Source organism: Chlorocebus sabaeus, chromosome 27 (assembly GCF_047675955.1).
Source record: "Chlorocebus sabaeus isolate Y175 chromosome 27, mChlSab1.0.hap1, whole genome shotgun sequence".
NCBI classification, from domain to species: Eukaryota; Metazoa; Chordata; class Mammalia; order Primates; family Cercopithecidae; genus Chlorocebus; species Chlorocebus sabaeus.
Genome location: NC_132930.1, coordinates 46,327,354 through 46,351,541, shown reverse-complemented (window position 1 = coordinate 46,351,541; position 24,188 = coordinate 46,327,354). Strand labels below are relative to the sequence as shown.

Below are 24,188 nucleotides of genomic sequence, written 5' to 3'. Positions count from 1 at the left end.
TGCAAGCTGTTGGTGGATCTACCATTCTGAGGTGTGGAGGAGGGTGGCCCTCTTCTCACAGCTCCACTAGGAAGTGTCCCAGTGGGGACTCTGTGTGGGGACTCTGACCCCACATTTCCCTTTCACACTGCCCTAGCAGAGGTTCTGCATGAGGGCCCCACCCCTGCAGCAAACTTCTGCATGGACATCCAGGCATTTCCATGCATCCTCTGAAATCTAGGCAGAGGTTCCCAAACCTCAATTCTTGACTTCTTTGCCCAGTACCACATGTAAGCTGCCAAGGCTTGAGGCTTTCACCCTCTGAAGCAATGGCCAGAGCTGTACATTAGCCTCTTTTATCCATGGCTGGAGCTGAAGCAGCTGGGATTCAGGACACCATGTCCTGAGGCTGCCTAGAGCAGGGAGGCCCTGGGCCCAGCCCAGGAAACCATTTTTCCCTTCTAGGCCTCTAGGCCTGTGATGAGAGGTGCTGCCCCAAGGGTCTCTGATGTGCACTGGAGACATTTTCATCATTGTTTTGGTGATTAACATTTGGCTCCTTATTACTTATGCAAATTTATGCAGCAGGCTTGAATTTCTCCCCAGAAATTTTTTCTTTTCTATCACATCGTCAGGCTGCACATTTTTCAAACTTCTGTGTTCTGCTTCCTCTTGAATGCTTTGCTGCTTAGATATTTCTTCTGCCAGATACCCTGAATCATCTCTCTCAAGTTCAAAGTTCCACAGATCTCTAGGGCAGGGACAAAGTGCCATCAGTCTCTTTGCTAAAGGATAGCAAGAGTGACCATTACTCCAGTTCCCAACAAGTTCCTCATCTCTATCTGAGACCACCTCAGCCTGTACTTCATTGTCCATATCACTGTCAGCATTTTGGTCAAAGCCATTCAACAGATCTCTAGGAAGTTCAAATTTTCACACATATTTCTGTCTTCTGAACCCTCCAAATCTCTAGGAAGTTCCAAACTTTCCCACATTTTCCTATCTTCTTCTGAGCCCTCCACACAGTTCCAGCCTCTGCCTGTTACCCTGTTCCAAAGTCACTTGCACATTTTCAGGCATCTTTATGGCAGCACCCTACTTCTGGTACAGATTTACTGTATTATTCTGTTCTCATGCTCCTATGAAGAAATATCTGAGACTGGGTACTTTATAAAGGAAGTGGGTTTAATTGACTCACAGCTCTGCATGGCTTGGGAGGCCTCAGGGAACTTACAATCATGGCAGAAGGGAAAGCAAACACGTCCTTCTTCACATGGTGGCAGGAGAGAGAAGTGCTGAGCAAAAGAGGGAATAACCCCTTATAAAACCATCCAATCTTGTGAGAACTCACTCTCACAAGAACAGCATGAGGGTGACTGTTCCCATGATTCAGTTACCTCCCACCGGGTCCCTCCCACAACACAGGATTATGGGAACTACAAGATGAGATTTGGGTGGGGACACAGCCAAACCATATCACCTGGACATCAAACTGCTGTCCTCCTCCAAGTTTTCATACTTTCAGAGAAATTGGTGATGACTTTCCTGACAAGATTACTTAATTTGCAAAGAGATCATTTATAATTACCATGAATCTTACTGCTTTTGTTTAATGAATATACCTGGGAGTGAGACAGCTGTGCACTGTGTAAACTGAGGTCCAGCCACCTGTATGTGAAGGCCAGAGGCTTCCCTGCTAGCACCTGGTGCCTTCACCCTTTGTACACCACAAAGTTTTATTTGTCAAAAAATAGTCATAACCTCACCATTCAAGGGCGGTTGACTGCTGTTAGCTTTGGATATTGTTCCTGTGTGGCTAGTTATGTCTTTTCAGTATTTGAGAGTGTGTTTTCACAGATCTTACATTTTAAAGAAAATTTTACACATTTGTGATTATACTATGAAATCATTTTGCATTATTTTTTCCACTTGCCTTGATGACATAAATTCTAAAAGTTCTTGTCAGAGATATAATGTCCCTCTTTGAAATGAAGAAAGGAACCACAAGGTGCCCTCTCCTTCCCTGCCCTTCCTCATGCTGAGACAAGCCCTCAGTCACTCTGCCTCCTCCTCAGCTCCGCTCCTGAGCACAGGCAAGCCCAGCCGTGACCCAGAAGCGACACTGATGATTAGTAAATTAATTCTGTGCTGAGTGCCGACTGGATGCTGTGCTGAGCCACTGTGGTGGGTGTCTCAACTCCTGTGACCACCTTGGGAGATGAACATCATGGGATTCACTGAAAAGTCTTGCTGACTTGCATTAGTCCTGCTCACAGCACCATTTGTAGGTGACGGTCTTTGGGAGTTCTCTACAGTCATTTCTGAACCTCAGATCCTGAGGAGACTGCCTCAGTTCTCTGCTGCTCTCTCTCACTCCTCCTTATTTTCTCTGTCTATCCCTCTGTGCTGTGGTCAGTGTGGTTGTTTTCAGTTCCATCTTCCAGTTCCCAAATTCTCTCTTCAACTGCCTGCTCTCTGTTTAACCTTCCTATTGAATCTTTAACTTCACCTATTGTATTTTCACTGTCAGACATTCCTTCCATCTGGTTCTTTTTCCGATCTGCACTGTGCCCTTGTTCTACTGCAGCCTTTGTTTCTCTACAGCTTCACAGATAGTTATTCAACACTCTGCATTAGATTGTTCCAGTGTCTGAGGCTCTGCTCATTGTTGTCTCTGCTGACACCCACTCATGTTGGGCCTGTCCTTGGGTTTTTCGTAGTGAACTCATATTCAAGTGGGCTCACTATTTGGAACTCCTGAGGGCCCCTGTTGGGCTGTTTTCTTTCTGGAAGGATTTGCATTAATATATGTGGCTTCCAGGAGTGTTGCACCCAGGACAACACTGCTCCCCGAGGGCCATGGCCGAGCTGGATGGAGGGTCTCAGGTTGAGGGGACAGCCGTGCTGTGGCCGAGGCTCACCATGGGGTACCCGGCTGGCCCTAGTGGCATTGGCATTTTCTAACTGCTTCCCCCTCTATTCCTTCCTTGTCTCATTTCAGGGATTTCCCTATTTCCCTTTACTCCTTTGGAAGTAGCGGTATATTAAAAAGCATATTTGAGTGGGACATGGAGGCTCACACCTGTAATCCTAGCACTTGGGGAGACCAAAGTGGGAGGATTGCTTGAGGCCAGAAATTCAAGACCAGCCTGGGCAACATAGTGAGGCCCTGTCTCTACAAAAAATATACAAATTAGCTGAGCATGTTGGTGAACTCCTGGAGCCCAGCTACTTAGGAGGCTGACATGGGAGGATTGCTCAAACCCAGGAGGATTGAGACTACAGTGAGCCATGATTGTGCCACTGTACTCCATCCTGCTTGACAGAGCGAGACTGTAAAAAAAAAAAGTGTGTTTATCTCTCTACTGTCTTTAAAATAATTTCCATAAATTTGAAACTGTTTGAAAAGGTAAAGTTTACTTTTAAAACAGCTCTATACTTTACCTGCATCAGTGGCACTGTCTTGGAGCCTCCCAGAGACTCTGGTCTAGCCCTACGGGCCCCCAGCCTGTGCCCATCACAGGAGCAGCGACAGCCCGTGCCCACCTTCCTCGGCCTCTCGGTGGGCATCACACGCTTCCTGGCCACCTTCTCCTTCAGTCTGTTTGACCTCTGGGACACCCCTCTCTCCTGGTTCTCGAGTTTCAGCTAATTTGGGGGATGTAAATGCTGTGTGTATAGAGATTTTCCAGAGCACTTTGTTCAGCCTGCCAGATTCTGAGAATTGAATTTTACTCATGAGCGTGACATTTTATATTTATGAAGTTTACATTTTATGATTTATCTTTCAGATATTATTGATAGCATTTTTGATTTTTGTATGGCCTTGTGGATTTTCTTCTGATAATCTCAAAGGTATAGTTTGCCTGTGATATTATTTATTCATTTTGAGACGAAGTCTCACTCTGTGACCCAGGCTGGAGTGCAGTGGCACTATCTCGGCTCACTGTAGCCTCCACCTCCCGGGTTCAAGCGATTCTCCTGCCTCAGCCTCTCGAGTAGCTGGGATTATAGGCATCCACCACCACACCTGGCTAATTTTTGTATTTTAGTAGAGACGGGGTTCCATCATGTTGGCCAGGCTGGTGTCAAACTCCTGACCTCAGGTGATCCACTCACCTCGGCCTCCCAAAGTGCTAGAATTACAGGCGTGAGCCACTGTGCCCAGCCTGCTGTGATATTATTTAGATTGCAACATGATCGTGGATGATTTACTGTGGGCATGGAAGGAATGACAGCTTTCCAAAGTGTATATGCCAGTACCTGTGATGTGGCTGCCCCATAGCCTCTGATAAAAACCAGTCCCTGTGGCTGAGGGCCGAGGGCCACATGTTGGCTTGAGGGGTGTGTGCTCTTTCCTCTTCCTGGCCGACGAGAAGACAGTGAAGAGGTGGATGCAGACTGCCATGTGTTTGCACTACTGGGAAGTGGGTCGGGGTGGCGGGACCCTCTGAAGCTGGCCCCAGATGGTCTCACACAGTGCCTGTTGGGGGGCTTACTTTGGGTGCCAGAGGACAGACTCTGAAGGGGAGAAAGATGTGCATAGCTGGTGTAGGTTGCCGGGCCAGGGATGGCAGTGGGCCTCGGATGCCCAGGCTGCGTGGGGGCGTGGTTGCCCTTGCTGGCCGGCCGGGAGGCAGGGCTGGGGCCCTGCGCTAAGCATGGGGTAGTCAGACAGGAAGTGCAGAATTCCAGTGGGTGCGCAGCTCATGTTAAAACGCACACAGCGCGTGTGGAGGGCCACGGTAGGGGCAGCAGCTGGAAGTCCTGGCTCCTTTTCCTTGGTTCCCTTCCCCTTGGGACGTTTCTCTGGGCCTCACTTGTTTGGATTTTGGTGTGGGGGGTCTTAAAGCCCCAGTGTCCTCCACTTCTTGGGGGTGGCCAGGAGTTACCAGGCTGCCCCTCACGGCACCTTCTCGTTTGCTCCCCTGGCCCTGGCAGCCCTTACCTTGGCAGAGAGGAGGACAGAAGTGGGTCTTTGCCAGGCTGTCCGGGAGGTCCCCACGTGAGGGGGTTCCTGCCTAGATGGCAGCAGAGTGCCCGCCCAGGGATCGGATCAAACATGGGTTTGTTCAGCCTCTGGAGCTCCATTCTGCTCAGCCCCTCTCGCTTCCTGGCATCTGTGTCCCCTGTTGAGCCTGCCCCTTCTGATTCCTCTCCCTCCTGGGCTGAGTCCCGGGCTTGTCCCGCACCTGCCTGATGGCTCTGTGCCCTGGGCCCTTCCTGCCAGTGCAGCGCCAGGTTGCCCTGATCAGGGCTCCCATCGGGGCCGCTGTGGCTTCCTGTTCTTTGCGGCTTCCTCCTGGCTCAGCTGACTGCCTCGAGCTCTCAGCCTCTTCCTGGTCATGCTGGCCTTCCAGTACTGGCTGCCACCCCTTATGCATAACTTGACTTGTTTGTTCTTGTCCCTGGTGCCTTTAAGCCAGCCACCCTGCTCTCCTCCAGTTCCTTCCACTCTTCCAAGCCCCTTCCTCGGAAGCTTCTCCCCAACCCTCCTGCTGGTGGCCGCTCTTGTACTGCTTGGGCGGGCAGGCACTGGGTCTGGGGCTCGACTCTGGGCTTGACTCCTCTCCTGCTGCCCCCAGTGGTCGTTGCACCTCTCTAGGCCCCGGTTCCACCCCTGTGGGAGGGCAGTGATGCTGGAGAGCACCGGGGGCGGCAAGCGTGGCCTTGGGTGGCATCATGGCACATGGGCACTGAGCGGGCTGTTGGTGGCCGTCCCTGAGTGTGGCCCTGGGTGGCGTCACAGCACGCGGGCACTGAGTAGACTGTTGGTGGCTGCCCCCAAGTGTGGCCCTGGGTGGCATCACGGCACATGGGCACTGAGCGGGCTGTTGGTGGCTATCCCTGGTGCGTGTGTCACTTACAGGCCATGATACTACTGAAGTTTATGAAGTTGGTTTCATTGACGCTGTTACTAAGACTGTAATGTCAGACATGCTGGGATCTGTTCTTTTCAAATGAAAAGGATGACTTCCTCTTGTTGGGTATCACCCAGTCTGGGCGGAGTGGGAGCTGTGACTCTTGACTCATTGGGCCGTCTGGCTTTCCCGGGACACCTCCACCTGGAGAGTGCCTCTGAGAACCTCCCAGCGTCTGCCCGTTGTGTTCCTCAGATGGACATTTCATTTCCTGGAGTTTTGTCATGAGGCTTAATTAACTCATGTCTCTCTCTCTTTTCTTTCAGTCTGCAACTGTGTCTGATGGCGGTAAGTCACAATTTCTGATGTATATATTTTTTATTTTTCATAAAGTTTTCAAATTGTGAAAGTGTATGTGCCGTTTGATGCCCTCAGAAAAGATGAGTTGTTTTCCCTGTCTCCTTGTGGGAGGGTTCTAGGTGAGTTAATTTTGGGGGTGCTTTCTGTGGCACCCAGGTGGCCTCGGTGTGTATTGTGAAAGCTGTTTAAGAGACCTGCCGTGGCTCTGAACACCAGTGTGATACAGCGCTGTGTGTCTGAGGAGTGCACCCACCTGCCTGCCTGTGTCTGACAAGTTAAAACGTGTTTTTGCTCTTCCCTTGTATAACCAGCTTTTAAACCAGAAAGTTAAGATTTCAAAGTGCTTTCTGGATTTGAGCAATTCAGGAAATTTGGGTGAGACCCAGAATTTTCTCAGGAAAAATATAATAGATGAATTGAGAGTGTGGGATGAAGAGGAATCAAAAACTTACTTTCTGTGTTTAAAGAATTTTGTGCACAGGGATTCTTTTTATGGACTGATTGAAAAGGAAGTAGGCAGGAATGTCTTATTTCACTGAAGATTTCTCTGATGTCATCTTTATCATTTTGGTTCAATGATTAAAAAAAAAACTCTCCCAAGTAAGGAGAGTTCCTCCCAAATATGCCTCTTTTTTTTTTTTTTTTTACAAGAAAGTAACACAACAGTCCGCAGGCTCTCGGGTTTCATCGTCACCTCACGCTTTTGTCCCCACTTCTGTCCCTGAGAGCTGGATTAGGTGCACCTGGTGTCGCTGTGGGCCAGGGATGGGCTGAGGCACAGGCTGTGGCGCACAAGCTGCCCAGGGGCCGGTGAGTTTGAGGTACCGCCATATTTGTGCATTAAAGAGAAACCAAATGTTCTCTCAACTTTCTCTGGTCCTGCAGCTGCTGGCCCTGGTCCTCAGCCTCAGAAAGGGCTGCTGTCCCCAGGTAGGCAGACAGAGCTCAGAGCCCTCGCAGGCCTGCCGCTCTGTGGGAAGGCAAGGAGGGCCCCAGGTGGGCGGACAGAGCTCAGAGCCCTCGAGGGCCAGCCGCTCTGTGGGAGGAGGAGCATATCTTGGGTTACACACACACGGGCACCTGAAGCTGAGACCAGAGGGATCCCGACACTCGTGTGGTTGAGATGTATTTTGTAGAATAAAAGGAATTCTATTTCCTATTTTATGTGCAATGAAAATCATGTCATTTAATCAGTCTTAAGCTGGGGTGAGGATAAACTTCCTTAATGAAAAGAAACAGGACCCGGAACCAAATCCAGGATAAAGTGACCAGTGTTTTGAATGTTCTGTTCACGCTTTCTCTTTCTGCTGTGTTCTCACTTCTCCTTTCTGGCAGAAGACATTCATTTCTGCAGGCAATTTATACATGAAAGATTTACCTGATATGTTTAGTTTCACCATATATAATAAGTTTTATTTGCCTCCAAAAGATTGCTTCTGTCAGCAATAGATGCAGGAACCTCAGAGTTGTATTATGTGTCCATTTTACAATTGTTTGAAAACCTGCACCTCCCAAGGGTGGGAAGTCACTGGCTCCTCGCTGCGCAGGCTCTGTGTGTCCCTCTGAGGAAGTATGTCCTGGCCACTTGGAGATCCCCTGGCGCTAGGGTTATCCACCCCCTGCTCCTCCTTCTCTTCCCAGTGTCAGACCCTGGGGCCACTGGGACAGGCCCGTCTTTCCATGGAGAGCCTCAGTCACAGAGGAGGAGATGGGAGGGAGGAGATAGTCATCAGCACACCCCGAATTTCAGGAACTGCAGTGGGCAGGCTGGATGTGTTTATTTGGTTCCTTTTTGTGTTTTTGTTATTTTTCCATCTTCAGTTTCTTTTCTGCTTATGAGAGTAAAGAGAACCAGTTATCTTGTTTAATGTGCACATGAACTCTAGGTTGGTGTCACATTCTGCTGTTGTTACATGTAGGGCACCGAGGCAGAGTGAGGAGATCCATCAGCTCACAGTAGACTGCAGGTGAGGTGGCCAGGCTCAGGCCCACGGGGGAAAGCCCCGGCCAAAAGGCCCCCTCCACCCTGACTTCCACCCACCCCCCAGCCCTGGGCCTCCACACGTCCAGCCCCACGGTCCTGGAGAGTCCCCGCTCCAGCCTTGGACCCTCCAGCGCCTGCAGCCACTGCTGCCCCTTCTGGTGCCTCAGGCAGAAAGAGGCCCCCCGGCCCCCTGCCCTCCACAGCAGTGACAGGAGCCTGGGGAGTCCCAGGGAAACTCAGGTCATGGTCAGTGGGAGACTCAGTGCACTGAGGCGGGCCTGGGTTTCTGTGGGAAAAATGTGCCCTGAGTTCCGAGGAGGGACTGAGGAGTTGGCTTGGGGGGCAACCTGCTCAGCTGGGCTTTCTCTGTCTCGTCGTCATGTCTAGTTTGGGTGATTAATAAATCACTCACTTAGAAATATTTTGTGTTCAACGAGCTTACCAGTTGGAGAGTTCGTGTCCATGCCACGGTTTTATTCTGTGGCGTGTATCGTGCTTTTATAGCTCAGGCTCTCACTGGAGAGTTTTAGTTTTGTGGCTTGGTTTTAAGGAAGTTGGATTATGCTATTTTGGCAATCTTTTTCAAGTTGGAGTGTGGTTTTTTTACTTTTTCAGAAGAAGGGGGCCGATAGTGGCCACCCGTTCATAGCCAGAGAGTACCCTCAGAGAAGAGGGTTAGGGCTGGTCTCTGTGGGGGGCATGGCTGGGCCGTGGTTGGGGGCAGGGAGCGGATTCCAGCTGGAGAGAAGGAAGAACATTCTAGCGTTATAGAGAAACTTAGCAGGGAAATGGTCTGCCTTGTGGGAAGTTATTCAGACAGAAGTGTGAGGTCGAGCTGGAGGTATATGGGGCGTTGTGAAGAAATGAGGAAAGGAAGATGCCCAGTTGCTCCTGGAAAAAGGAACCTCTCACCTCTCCTGGTCTGGTTCCGCACGGAGCCGGAACCACGGCCTCATAGAAGCCCGTTCTTGTGCCTTCCTCCATCGGTCAAGCTCTGTGCCAAGAGGCCTGCCAGGATCTCCCCACTCACTGAGGCCTCCAGAGGCGGATGTTGCAGCTGTGACCACCTCACCTTCTGAAGTCGGGGTGTGGAGACTATCGGGGAGCTCCCAGAGGGCCCATCTCCTCCTGCGCACAGCGTCTGTGCCAGCAGGAAAGCCGGGGAACCATGCAGCTCTGGCTTTGGGGGATGGTGGCAGGTCCACGTGACACCAGTGCTCTAGCTGCTTCGCAAACATTCCGTTCTTGCCAGCCTCACCCTGGGGTCCCCCTACACGTACCAGTCCTGGTCCTCCATCCCTGTGTCATCCTCATGTCCCGTGCCTCAGCTCTGCCCTGAACCCACTCTGTCCACTTGGCTGCCACCTACTCGTCCTCCATGCAGACCTCAGTCTTGGCCCTGTCTCTGCAGCCATCCTCCTGCTCCCCTCTCCTGAATGCTGGCGCTTGTCCCTACAGCAGCAGCAGCGATCTGCCCGGCCCCTGCACTGGACCTCTCCACCAGCTCAGAGCCCCTGTCCCCCCAACTATCCTGCGTCCCACCCTGGTCTGGAAGTCTAATGGCACCTCAGGCACACGCGGTTTTGCTCTTCTCAACTTGACCACCTGCCCCCATCCTGAGCAATGGCCACTGTCAATTTCCTGCCCGTGCTAGGAGCAGCTTCCATCATTTTAATTATTCATCTGTGTCGGTGCTTTTGTCCCCCCAGCTGGTGTGACCTCCACATGGCAGGTCAGGGTTGTCCCAGTGCCCAGCACAGCAGCTGGCGTGAGAACTGTCTGTTGAGTGAATGATCCGGTGTTCAGCAGACATCAGCCAGAGCATTGGGGCGAGGCTTGGGCGGGGACAGTGGCTTCCAGTGATTTTCCTTTTGGTCGTGAAACCTTCTCAAAAAGCACATACACAAACTGAGTAGAAACAGCACAGAAGCAGAAACTCCTGTGTGACTGGCGTGGGGGGTGGACCCACCGCCGCAGCCGCCTCCTGGGCTGCTCTGCGTGCCCGCCAGGCTCTTCCAGTGCCTTCATCCGCCACGCAGGCCTTCGGTGCTCGGACCTGGCCATGGCCGAAGATTCCGGCTCCACCCGCAGCTTCACAGCCGACAGGCCAACCTCTTGGGGCAAGTCACTTTCTGTCTCCTAGTCTTGTGTCTTCATCTCGCCTGTCCTTGTTAGGGAACAGGCACTGAGGCCTGGGGAGCTGTCACAAACGGCTGCCTGATGGTGGAGGGTTATTGTAATTGCCGGATTAACTTGGGGGACTTTAAAGTGCATTCCTTTTTAAAATATGAAGTATAATTGTTGATATTTTTGGCAAATGCCAAAATTTGTATTCTATAAAATTTTGAAAGAGAAAGGGAAAAGCTTGAGAGTAGTACCATCAGTACTTATATAGAATTAGTTGATAAATTTACATTTACATTTTCCTCATCAGAAAAACAGTGCAGCCTAATTGCACATTTTCCAAAAATGTTTGCTAAATAGCAGAAACAGAATGTTAATTTGTAATGCACTATTGTGGGAGCAGTTGTTTTAACCAGAACCCTTTACTTGGTTTAATATGTCACATTCTTTTGGTTTGCTTTTGGACTTCAAAGTGATGCTCAGAATAACAGTGTATTTATAGGGTGTGGAATACTGTATTAGTATTTGTAAACAGGCGTCAGACTGGAGATTTTCAGTTTTGGAAGCGTGGAGACTTGATTTCTGCCAGGATGCCTTCCGATGTACTTGTTTCTTTCCAACTCTATGAAATATTTGGAGAGAGTTTTTATTACTAATTTTTAATATTGTGAAATTATTTTTTCAAGCAAACAAATTCAAAGGCAATAAAGCCACTAACTGCATACCTATATTCCAGAGTTAACGTGTGCGAGCCTGGGGGCCTGTGCCTGAGAATCGACTGGCTGGGGCGACCCCAGAAGCCCTTGGTGCCTCTGTGGCTGCATCACCTCCCCAGAGGCCATACTTGGAAGCAGGCACCACCCCTTCCCACTCCAAGGGAGTTTCTTAGTTAGATTCTTGGGGAAAAGACAAACCAAGAACTCCTCTCATGCAACCCTAGGCATGAGAAGCAGTGTCCGCACTGTTTGGTGGTCTGGAGGCCGCGTCAGAGAGGGCTGCCTGGGGTCATTGGGGGCCGCGTCAAAGAGGCCTGCCTGGGGTCATTGGGGGGCCGTGTCAGAGAGGCCTGCCTGGGGTCGTTGGGGGCCGTGTCAGAGAGGCCTGCCTGGGGTCATTGGGGGCCGTGTCAGAGAGGGCTGCCTGGGTGCTCCAGGGGGCTGCTCCTGCTCAGCTCCTCGGTCTTGGTCCGCGAAACTCCACCAAGCCACTTGCTCACGATCTGTACACTTTTCTGTATATCTTAGTAGTTTACTAAAATAATTAATATTATTTTAAACTTCTGGAACTTTTAACCTAAGTACTTTCAAAATGGTCTGAAAATGTTAATAGATTTGCTCTCAGGAGAGTATGTATGAAGTTGCAGAAAGAAATTATTATGTAGATTGGGTTGAAAATCGGATTGGCCAAAATGATTTAAGGAGAAGGTCTAGAAGTAGATCCTGAGTGTGGGGAGAGCTCCAGGGCTTTTCTCAGGGACAGGACCTGTGCAGTTCTGTACAGTTTAGGAAAAGCCTTCCCCTACCCCCAGGCTGGACAGACTGGGAAGCAATCCCCTCTGGGCACACCCCCAACAGCAAGCTTTGAAGCCTTTCTCCTTGTTGTCAGTTTTCAGCAGTTTGACTATGATGAGTCTCCGGTTGGTTTTTCTGTGTCTGTTGTGTTTGGGATTTGTTTTGTCAGGTATTTTTTCATTGCTTCCCGCTTTTGAGACTCTAATTATGCAAGCGTGTTAGGCCACCTGGTTTTCCCGTCGAATCACAGAGGCCGTTTCATGTTCAGGCTTCTGTGTCCCCTGCATGCTTGCCGTTTCATTGTTTCTCTCCCTCTATCCTGCAGTTCACTGATCTGTCACTCTAGCATCAGATATGCAGCTCATTCCCTCCCATGATGGAGCTCCTGCCAATGAGCCCGTCATCTCAGAGACTGTGTTTTCATCTTTAGCAGTTCCTTCTGTTTTTTTCATTTCTTTCTACTGATTCTCTTCACGCTTTCCTTTAAAACCCCAAAAATGTTGGCCGGGTGCAGTGACTCACGCCTGTAATCCCAGCACTTGGGGAGGCTGAGGCGGACAGATCAGCTGAGGTCAGGAGTTCCAGACCACTCTGGCCAACATGGTGAAACCCCGTCTCTAATAAAAATACAAAAATTAGCTGGGCATGGTGGCAGGTGCCTGTAATCCCAGCTACTCGGGAGGCTGAGGCAGGAGAATCACTTGAACTTAGGAAGCAGAGGTTGTAGTGAGCCGAGATCTTGCCATTGCACTCCAGCCTGGGGGACAGAGCGAGACTCTGTCTCAAAGCAAAAACAAAACAAACAAACAAACAAAAAAACAAAAAATGTTTGTATATTTATAAGACATGTAAAGCCCTTAGATGCCAATGTTGCCATCTCTGTCTTTCTGGGTCCTTTTACTGACTGATTTTTATCCTGGTTATGGGTTTCATGTTTCTGAGTATTCATTTGTCTGGCAGGTCTTGACTGAGTGCTGAATTTTGTTGTCTTCCTTTAAAAAATACAGAGGTTTGTTAAGCTACATGTTGGGACTCCTCTAACAGCTGAGGATTCACCTAGAACTGGCCGGAACTCGGCAACCCCCTGACCCTGTGTGAGTTCTGGCAGCTCTTCCGACCACAGCCCCCAGCTGATCTTTGCCTGCCTCATGGGGTCTCGGCTGTGCACGTACAGCTTAGAACTCAGCCACAGCTGGAGGCTCCTGTGAGGTCCCTGGGCACTTTGCCTGCTCGCTGTCTCCAGAACCTGCAGTTCCAGCCACCCTGGCCTTCCCTGATTCTGGTCCCTGTCTTCTCAGCTCTGGACGGTGGTTCTTCCTGGGCCCCTCCTTGTGCTGTGGTTCATGGAGTGTCTCTGGGCAGACAGCTCTGGGTGGTCACAGGGCTCACCTCATTAATTTTTTCATCAGGAATTACAGTCTTGTGACTGTGGTCCAATTTTTGGGAACTCTTGCTTCGCATATTTTTTCTTTTCTTTTTACTGTCTTTTCCCGCATGTCGTGATGCTCTGCGTATTTTGTCTACTTTTCTAGTACTGTCTGGCAGGAGGGGAAGGCCAGTCCCAGGTGCTCTGCCACGGCAGGTAGAGCTCTGTGATATAATTTTTTTCACCTTACTTGTGGGATGTGGTCTATAAAGTTCAGAACAAAACTCAGGTCATGACGGCACCTTGCACAAAGAGCTTCAGTGATTTCCCAGAAGCTGCCTCACAACCCGGAAAGAGCAGGTTCTCCTCTCCTGAGGCCCGTCCCTGGAGCGTCTGTGCTGGGCACAGAAAGCAGCCAGTGAATGAACAAGCGCCTCAGCCTGGTTCCAGTACACGTCGATCACCTTCTCATTTCTGTAAGATTCTGGTGGGCTTCATCACGCCTTCAGCTCTAAAAAGTAAGAGCATCGGAATGAGGTCGTCAGATGAAATCATGGAGTGTTTCCCTGTATACAGCAGGCATCAATCTTCTGTGGCTGTCAAGGGTCACAACCAAGCTCTGCCTTCTGGAGCTGGGGACGCTCAGCCTTGCCCCTCCGCAGTAGCACCACCCAGCCCCCTCCAGGAAACAAAGCAGGGCCCTGACAAGGGCCCCTTGGTTGATGGGAGAAAATTTGGAGTAGCTTGCCTCCTTGGAAGGGACTCTTGGCTTATCCGGACCATGCAGGGGTATGACTGCATCTGATTCAGTGGCTGTCCTGGGACTGGTGGTGGCAGTGGCATTTCCTGAGCAGTGCGTGGCCAGGCACTCCACATCTTTAGTTCATCTGATCCCTGCTGCAGCCGCGTCAGGCGGGTGCCGTGCGGCTCCTGTCAACAGTGATAGCCGGGATCCCAGGAGGGCAGGCCACCTGCAAGGCTTTGAGTTTGGTCCCTGAGCAGGGGCCAAGCTCTGACCCTTGTGGCGGCACCAGCCATGCCCTTGCCCGCCACATGGTGCAGGGGTGTTGCCACTGCTTTCTGCTCCTGGAAGCTCAGGGACCTGGACAGGGATGTGGCCAGGAGCGCAGGAGTTGGCTTGGACCCATCTCGCTGACATTGAGTGTGATTCACTCAATGTCACACTCACACTGCTGGCCGCGTCTGCATGTTTGCTCCTTGTCTGCGGGGCTCGCCTCTCTGGGGCTTTGAGCAGCAAGGCTGGCCCTTACTCATTGTGTCAGGAAGGAATTCGGTCCTCAGGTGTGAATGAGCGTGCCGTGAACAGAAATGACAGGGCTGCGCTCTGAGAACTGGTCATAAGCCTCCTTGTAGTGTTCTTCCACTAACCGCGTATCTCTGGTCATTGTTTGTCATGGGTCTGTGATGATGAGAAGCCTTTATATAAATGTTTTAAAATGTCAAGAGTAGCCAGATCTGAGACTCCTGACATAATTTACTGCTTTCCCAGCTTTAAAATGACATCTATGTGAGTCAATTCATATTAATCAGGCTGAAGTCCCTGATGCCAGTGGTGATGTATCTTTAAGAATAGGGATGCACTGTGGGGAAATGGCTGGAATTTGGGGAGGCAGGTGCCCAGCCCAGGTTGGACTTGGCCTGGCCGGCTCCCCATATGAGGTACGGAAACCAAGCCTCTGCCCAGCCCCCAGAGCACCTAGGACCGAACCTTCCTGCCAGCATCGCTCTGAATGTGGTGCCCTTCTACGGCATTTCATCTGCCTGCTCCTTCGCCATATCTTTTTTTTTTTTTTTTTTTTTTTTTCCTTTTTTGAGACAGAATCTTGCTCTGTCTCCCAGGCTGGAATACAGTGGCAAACCTTGACTCACTGCAACCTCTGCCTCTTGGGTTCAAGTGATTCTTATCTCACTTCTTATCTCGCCTCAGTCTCTCAAGTAGCTGGGATTGCAGATGTGCACCACCACACCCGGCTAATTTTTGTATTTTTAGTAGAGATGGGGTTTCACCATGTTGGCCATGCTGGTCTTGAACTCCTGACCTCAGGTGATAGACCCACCTTGGCCTCCCAAAGTGCTGGGATTACAGGCATGAGCTACCATGCCCAGCTGAATATACGAAATGTAAATAACAAATCTGGAAAGGAATGTAGATAACAAATAGCTAATGAGAATACTCTATCTCATTATAGAAAATTGCATTTTATATTCAATGATACTGATGTAGAAAGGTGGCTCTGTTCTGCTCACATTTCATGGCATTATTTAAACACTTCAGATGCATTTTTGTTGCAATTGTTTTTCAAGTAATGAAAACTTTTTATTGAAGAATAACTTACACACTGAAAAGTACATACACCATCAATGAGCAATTTGAGAGATTTTCACAGAATAACACACATCTGTGTTATCAGCACTCAGACCAAGAGACAGAACACTACCAGCAGCCCAGGTGCCCCTGCAGGCCCTCAGTCACCAACCCTGGAAGGGACCACTCACCTGACAGCTGTTGCCTGTTTTCAAACTTAAAAAAAAAAAAAGAGAGAGAGAGACTGACTGAGCACAGTGGTTCACATATGTAATCCCAACACTTTGGGAGGCCGAGACAGGTGGATTCCCTGAGACCAAGAGTTCAAGACCAGCCTGGCCAATATGACAAAACCCCGTCTCTACCAAAAATACAAAAAAAAAAAAAAAAAAATTAGCTAGATGTGGTGGCGCATGCCTATAATCCCAGCTACTGGGGTAGCTGAGGCAGGAGAATCTCTTGAACCTGGGAGATGAAGGTTGTAGTAGGCAGAGGTTGCAGTGAGCAGAGTTTGCGCCACTGCGTTCTAGCCTGGGTAACAGAGTGAGAGTCCATCTCAAAAAAAAAAAAAAAAAAAAAGACTCATGCAGTGTATGCTGTTTAGTGTATAGCTTCCTTTATTTAACATAGGAGGGGCATTTTGCTCCTGTATCTGTCAGGAGCTGTTCACTCTTCTTGCTGTGGACTGTCCTGGTGCAAATATGGCATCATTCCTCCATTCTTCTCTTGATGACATCACATTGGTTCTGACTTTTGGCCATTACAGATGGTGCCTTTTAACATGCTTGTACAGGCCTTTTGGGTGGACATCTGCATACATTTCTGCTCTGATAGGCTGGGGGTTTGTATATATTCACCTGTAGTAAATACTGTCAATTTCCAAATGATTTTTACAGTGTCCACATTGACCAGCAGTATATGAGCATTCTAGGTGTTCAACATCCTCTCAACACTTTCCCTGTAGCCACATACATAGATTTTAATTGTGTTAATAGTTTTAGTTCGGCCGGGCGCGGTGGCTCACGCCTGTAATCCCAGCACTTTGGGAGGCCGAGGCGGGTGGATCACAAGGTCAGGAGATCGAGACCATGGTGAAACCCCGTCTCTACTAAAAAATAGAAAAAAATTAGCCGGGCGCAGTGGCGGGCGCCTGTAGTCCCAGCTACTCGGGAGGCTGAGGTAGGAGAATGGCGTGAACCCAGGAGGCGGAGCTTGCAGTGAGCCGAGATTGCGCCACTGCACTCCAGCCTGGGCGACAGAGCGAGACTCCGTCTCAAAAAAAAAAAAAAAAAAAAAATTAAATAGTTTTAGTTCTCAGTCCCCTGATGACTAGGAATTGATCACCTTTTCATATATTTTTGGCCATTTGAATATCTTATTTTGTGAAGTGCTTGTTCAAGACTTTTGCTTATTTTTCTGTTAGGTTATCTGCCTTTCCTTATTGATTTATAGAAAATTTTAAAAATATATTCTGGAAATGATTTTATGGTGGATTTATGTATAGTTTTCCCTTAGTATCTGTAGGGAATTGGTTCCGAGACCCCTTGCGGATACCAAAATCTGCAGATGCTTGACTCCCTGGTATAAAACGGTGTAGCATTTGCATATAACCTACCCGTACCCTCCTGGATACTTTAAATCATTTCTAGATTACTGATAACAGCTAATACAATGTGAATGCTATGTAAACAGTTGTTATACTATATTGTTTTTATTTGTATTTTTTGTTATATTGTTATTTTTTATTTTTTTCCATTAATTTTTTTCCAAATATTTTCCGTCCACAGTTGGTTGAATCTGTGGATGCAGAAATGCGGGTATGGAGGGCTGGCTGTATTAGATATACCTTGTGTTTTGGATTTATGTGTTTATAGATTTATGTATGTAGTTAAGCCTTTCTATACCTTACCTGTTAATTCTCTTAGTGGTATCTTTTGAGGACTGAAAGTTCTTAATATAATCCAATTTATCATTTTTCCCCTTAGGGTAATGCTTTTGTCCTTTTAGAGCAGACTTTGCCCTTCCCAAGACCATGAAAGTAAATCTGTTTTGTTTTATCTTCAACATTTAAATCTCTGATTCATCTGGAATTAATGTTTTTGTGTATGGTGTGAGGTAGGGGTAAGAATCATTTTTTCTATGTGGTATTCAGTTATCCCAGCTCCATGTAATGAAAAGACGATCCTTCCCACTAACTTGAAGCAACACCTGTATCAGGTAATCATATATTTGTGGGTCTGTTTCTGGCCTTTGTGTTCTGTTCCATTGATCTGTTTGTCTGTCATTGGATCAGGACTTCATGTCATAATTCTTGTTCGTGGCATTTGGATATCTAGTGCTATAGTCTTCATTTTGCTTGTCTTTAAGATTGCCTTGGTTATTCCTGGCCCTTGCATTTCCTTATATATTTTGGAGGCAATTTTCAAGTCACTGGCAGCTTTCCAGAGTCATCTTCACTTTCGTCCAAGCCGGTTGAGACATAGCACTTCTGGAATCTGTGTTGATGCTTTTCCTGGAAATGTTATCACAAGCCACATGCAGCCATTGACATTTGGACAATTGGGTTTTTTTTTTTTTTTTTTTTTAATTGCTGTAATTATACATATGTGATCTTCAATATGTAGTTACTCATTCTTACTCTCAAAGTCTTGAGACCATTCCTCCCAGGAATAAATACCAAATCTGGCTTGGTTTGCCTTTTTAAAAACCATTTCTTCTGGATGAATGACCTCTATAAGTATCTAACACCAGCATCAATAGAGATTATTTCAGGCTAATGCGTCACCCTCAAATAGACTCTTGTTCAAAAGAAGGTGAGGGAGCAGCCTGGGACACACAAGATCTTGCAAGGACTTGAGAAAAAAGGGACTGGTTGCATCAGAGAAGCCAGTGGGAAGGCCCTGTGTGCCTCTGGGTACCCAGTTGGACTGCAGTGGGATGCCACACTGGCTGTGATGGAAGAAGGAGGAGCTGTGCAAGTGTGGGGCCTGCCAGAGCCCACCCTGTGGTCAAGATGGCCGAGCAGAGCTGAGACCTGAAAGATGGGTGAGGATTAACCCTTATCTGAGTTTGGGAAGATAGGAAGAACCAGGAAAAAGCTGAGATGGCAGCCAGGGGGTCATGAGGAACCCAAGAGAGAGTGGTCGTGTGTGCACATGCCCATGGGGGGAGCAGTGGAACGACGTCAGAGGGGTCCCAAGACTAACCTCAGGGTTTTGCCTCAGGCAGCCCGGAGGATGAGGGTGTTTGCAGAGATGGGGAAGACTAGGGTGGGAGGAGCAGATAGTGGGGCGATAACCAAGAATTCTGCTTTGGACATGGGATATTCGAGATGTTTATTGAAAATCGAATGGAGGTATTGTGTAGACAGTTGGATAAATGAGTACAGAATGCGGAAAAGTGGTTGGGCTTGAAAATAGAAATTTGGGAGTCAGAAGCAATTCAATGAAACTCATTGCCTCGGTAAACTTGAGTAATTAGAGATCATGCAGAAAAGGCAAGTCTCAAACCCGTAAGACACATGGGAACCCAGAAGATGCTGGAGATGTGGTTTGAGTGGCAATAGGACATAGAACAAGTAAGAGTATGGCCTCTGGAGCCAAATTATTTAGGTTTACATCCTAATTCTGCTACTTCCTAGCTGTGGGTCTCCTTTCTCTCATCTGTAAGATGGAATAATAGCAGGACCCATTAGTTACAGAGTTCTTATGGGAAGTAAATGATTTTAATATATGTGAAGTACATAGGACAATACCTGGTACATAATAAGGAGTTATATAAATGATAGCTGCCATTATTTGTAGTATTACTAATGTTGTTTTAATTGCATTTCAATATAATTTACTAAGTGAATAAAATTATTTTAGAGGGACTGGGTAGAGAAAAGAACCCAGGAGGTCCTGAAGAAGGTTACAAGATCAACAGAAGAGAAAGAGCATCAGAGGAGAAAAACTCTCTACTTCGATTGTTAAAAACCCAATTTTAAAATACACGATGTTGAACCGGGCACAGTGGTGCACACCTATAATCCTAGCTGTGGATTATAGGGAATGCTTGGGAAGTTGAGGCAGGAGGCTCACTTGAGGCCAAAAGTTTGAGGCCAGCCTGGGCAATATAATTTGACCCCTTCTCAAAACAAACAAACAACAATAAATGACAAAAGCTTGAAAACAACTAAATGAGAAGATATAACAGGCAATATTAAGAAAAAAGAGAAGTGACATAACAATATTAATATCAGACAAAGTGAAAAAGCATTAAAAAGAACTAAGAAGGCAGTATGCACCAAAAGTAGCATGAGATTTGCAGAGCAGAAGTGAACGGCATGGTATCAATGTGGGTAAGTACTCCGAGGGGAGATTATAACACACCTTTTTCAGAAACAGAGAGATCAAGCTGATAAAAAAAATAGTAAGATTACAAAGTATGTGAATGGAAAAACAAACAAATTAAATCTAACAGACACATAGAGAGCTTTGTACCCAATAGAAAATACACTTTTTTTTTTTTTTCAAAAGCGCATGGAACATTTACCAAAGTTGTGACATACAATATGCCACACATGCAGTTGCTACAAATTAAAAAAAATTATAGCATATAGAGAGTGGCTCCTGACAGCAGCGTAATTGAATAGAAGTCAATCATAAAATGATAATAAAAAAGAATTCATACATTTTAAAGTTTAAAACCATACTTCTCAATAATCCATGCATCAAGGAAGAAATTAAAATGGAAACTCTCATACAATTTAGAACCATTTATAATTCTGTACTACACATCATCACCAGCAGAATATAGTCCAAGTGATTTTCAGTGAAAAAATTGTAGCATTAAATGTATATATTAGAAAAAAAGTTTGAAAATATAGGAAATAAGTTTTCAACATAAACAAGTAGGGAAAAAAAGAAACACAAATTAAGATTAAGGAAATGAAGATAACAGCAGAAATTATCAAAGTAGAAAAAACCCAAACAGTATATAACTAAAAGTATGATCAAAAGTATAATCAAGAAAAAGAGGGAGGCCAGGCACAGTGGCTTATACCTATAATCTCAGCACTTTGGGAGGCTGATGCAGGAGGATTGCTTGAGCCCAGGAATTTGAGGCCAGCCTGGGCAAAACACCATCCATACGAAAAAAGAAAAAGAGGAAGAAGACAAAGATAACATCAAGAATGAAAAACAGGTCCTAAGTACAGTTAGAGACTTAAGAAGTAACACTGTAGGACAATTCCATTAACAATGTTGTACTGTACATTTGATTAACTAGACAATCTTTAGAAAATATAAATGATCACAGTTGACCTAAGAAGAAGTAGAAAGTGATTAGATAAATCAACATAGGCAAAAATGATTTGGAAGTCAAAGATCAAACTCCCCATAAGGCACCATGCCCAAACCAATATACAGATGAGTTTATCAGTCAGCTTAGGCTAAGTAATATTGCAATAACAAATAACACCAAAAATCCTGGTGGGTTTAGCAAAGCAGAAGTTCATTTCTTACACTACATTACATGCCTACTGCAGTTTGGCTTTGTTTTTCTTCTGATTGTTTTCCTCCAGGAGCCAGGCTATTGGAGCAGTTCCTAAATGGGGCACTGCAGGCCTTGTGGCAGAGGGAAAGGACAGCAGGGCAGAATCAGGTCATAGCTCCCAGCCGTACTGTTTCACATTCATTGGCCAAAGCATAACACATGGTTCAGCCTGACATCAGTACACAGGGCTTGAATGATCTTCCACAAGGAGGGGCAACAAACATTTCCAACTTAATATTGTCTTTACACAGGGCATAGAAGATGGGAAGCTTCTCACCTCAGTTTGCAAGACTGGCATATTCCTGATACCAATACTGGAGAAAAATGGCACAGGAAAATTGAATTATTCACCAGTTTCACTTATGAGTAAATGTAGAAGTTTCTAAATAAAATATTAGCAAATCGAATCCAGTAGCATTTTTTTAATGCATCCTTGAGAAGTTTGGTTTACACAAGAAATGCAAAGGTAGTTCACCATTAGGGAATTTTCCATTCATCCCACCATTCATTCAACAGTTATTTTTGGGGGGGCTCTCACTTTTCTTCAAAAAACTCTTGTAGGAACTAGGGATACATTGGTGAACAAAACAACGGATAGTGTTACATTAATAGATTAAAGGAGGAAGATCATATTATTACCACACTAGAGGCCAAAGGAGCATCGAATAGAATTACCGATAAAAAGCATTCTTTCCTTTTTTAAAAAGTTATACTTAATAGAATACATTTATGTATTTATGTGTTCTATTTATGTATTCTATTTATGTATTACATTTATGTATTCTATTAAGTATTTTATATATTCTATTAGTAATAGTATTAGTAATACTAAATACTCATTAGTATTACCAATTACTAATAGTATTAGTAATACTAATTACTAATTAGTATCAGTAATTAGTAATATATATAATAATGAATAGAAAAAGTACTCATTCCTTTTTTAAAAAGTTATACTTAATAGAATACATATAATAATAGTGTATACTATTAGTAATAGTATATATCTTAGAAGAATTCCTGTTAGAGCCAGGAATAGGCAGGGATGTTCTCTATCTCAGCGACTGTTTAACATTGTATTGTAGATTCTGGCCAGCACTACATGGCAAGAAAAATAATATTAAACTTGGGAAGAAAAAAGATAGTCATTATTTGCAAATAATATTATTATCTAACTATTATACAAAACTGAAAGCATAGCCCATGGCCAGGCCCAACTTTTAAACCTGGCAGAATTCAGTGAGATAAACCCTAGTGGCTTTCCTAAACAAAACACATGATTTCCATGGGATCATATGTATGTTGGTAAAAATATTTAAAAAATTGAATGGACCAACACCAAATTAATAAGATGGATTATCTTTGGGGAGGGAGTATAGGACCAGAATTTTAGGTGATAAGCTCAATAGGGATTTTAGAGTTATATTTACATATTTTCAAGGAAGAAAATATTTTATGCATTGTGCATTATAATGTCAGTTGATACCCCGTTCAGCCTGTAGTCTCTCATTAGCTGTTATTTGGGACAGGCGGTCCACTTAGTCAGACAATGTTGTTGGATGCCTAGGATGTGCCTTGTACTGTTTGTCACAGTGTTCCTATCATGTCAGCATCTATTCATAGTTATTATCCCAGCTTTATAGGAAAGTTAGTAACTCGTAAGTTCCTTGGTAAGGAGGAGAGTTCTCACGCTATCCCTGTGAAGTCAGAGCACTGTTTTTAACTGCGGTTTTACAGAGGGGTGGAGTGTCTTGCCCAGCAAGGAAGGAGCAGAGCTCTGAGTCAGATCCAAACAGTGTAACTCTGGAACCACACTGTGAACCAGCACATTGTGGGCTAGGTAACACCAGGCTGGGGATCCATCTCCTAGAACACAGCTTGCCATAGAGCAGACATCCCGTCAGCACCTGTGAACTGTGAGTAGGAGGCAGTGGCCTCGTTTACCGCATGCTCACCTTAAACTTGCCCACCTGGTTTTAGGAAGAGAATGGGCCGAATGGCTGGGTCCCCCATGGAGCAGAGCCCTGCCTCAGCCTAGTCTGCTGCTGCGTAAAAGTCCAGGGCTTTGCAGAGCCTCTCACAGTCAGCAAGGAGGAACAGTCTCCAGAGGTGGCCCCTCGAGCCCTAGCTCCACCCTTGGGAAGGGGCCAGAGCACAGGCAGCAGGCCCAGGAACCCGTGAGCGCCACACACCTCCCTGGGCCAGTGGACATGGGACCAGCATGGTGACCAGATTTTTGGAACCCCAGTTGAGGACTAATGACTTTTTAAGTTTGTTTTATGTCAGAAGTCATATAAAAGGTACAAACGTTGCATTGTGCTTAGTTTTACATCTAACATATGACATTTATTATTAAAATTATGTGAAGTCATCACAGTCCCAGCAAATCCCATCTATATGGCCACCATGGCTGAAAGCATCCACCATCTGCCCCTGACGTGTAGAGTAGCCCTTTTTTCCTTGTCTTGTGTTACCTCTTTTTGGCTTATGGGGGTGGCCTCTAAATGTCACAAATCCTTTAGGATTTTACACACTCAGACCCCTTCTCCTTCCCTGAAGCCTGGTCCTCTGACCTCAGTCCTGCTGGGGAGGGTGCCCTTTCATCATCTCCATCCCTGGACTCTTTAAGTTGAAGCACAGGGCCTCAGGACTGTGTCCTCAGTTTTCTGTGTGGGTGGCCCCACTTTGGCTTGAGGGAAGGGTTTGGGACCACTTTTGAGTCTTCCTCATGAGGTCAGCATTTGGGGCCCTTGGGCTTCTGCATTGGGTGGCGTCCTCTGCATTGGGTGGCGTCCTCTGCATTGGGTGGCATCCTCTGGTGGGGCCAAGCCACAGCCAGAAGGTCTGAACTTCCTGTGTGGCCACTGGCACAAGAATGGAAGAAGAAAGTCTTTACAAAGTATAAATATTTTATTCATCAAAATGAAGTAAATCAGTTTCACAAAAGAATTAACCACTAAATGAGTAATGTGAAGTTTTTTCAGCTCAAGTAAGCATAATCAATGAAGTCAGTTAGGATTGATTTTTGAAAAATGTTCTGTGTCTTTTCTCGGAGCGTCCTAAGGGCTCCCTGTGGTCAGATGTGACCTCTAGTCCACCAACTACTTATGGTCATAGTTGGTAGCTCTAAGCCTAGAATCCT

At 46.5% G+C, this 24,188-nt stretch overlaps 1 protein-coding gene across 9 annotated transcripts in view; it reads left to right on the top strand.

Moving 5' to 3' along the window:
• Positions 1–24,188, top strand: part of RGS12 (regulator of G protein signaling 12) — a 155,175-nt gene that overhangs the window by 89,572 nt on the left and 41,415 nt on the right. For 6 of the 9 annotated variants that reach the window (XM_037983145.2, XM_037983143.2, XM_037983144.2 and 3 more), the window contains one exon: positions 6,167–6,188. The exons of 1 other annotated variant lie outside the window; for it this stretch is intronic. In XM_037983145.2, coding sequence (XP_037839073.2) covers positions 6,167–6,188 — 22 coding nt within the window. Of the gene's footprint in view, positions 1–6,166; positions 6,189–6,856; positions 7,011–7,052; positions 7,131–24,188 lie in introns of those variants that run through there. 2 more of the 9 variants (XM_073012551.1, XM_073012552.1) reach the window with 2 other exon arrangements.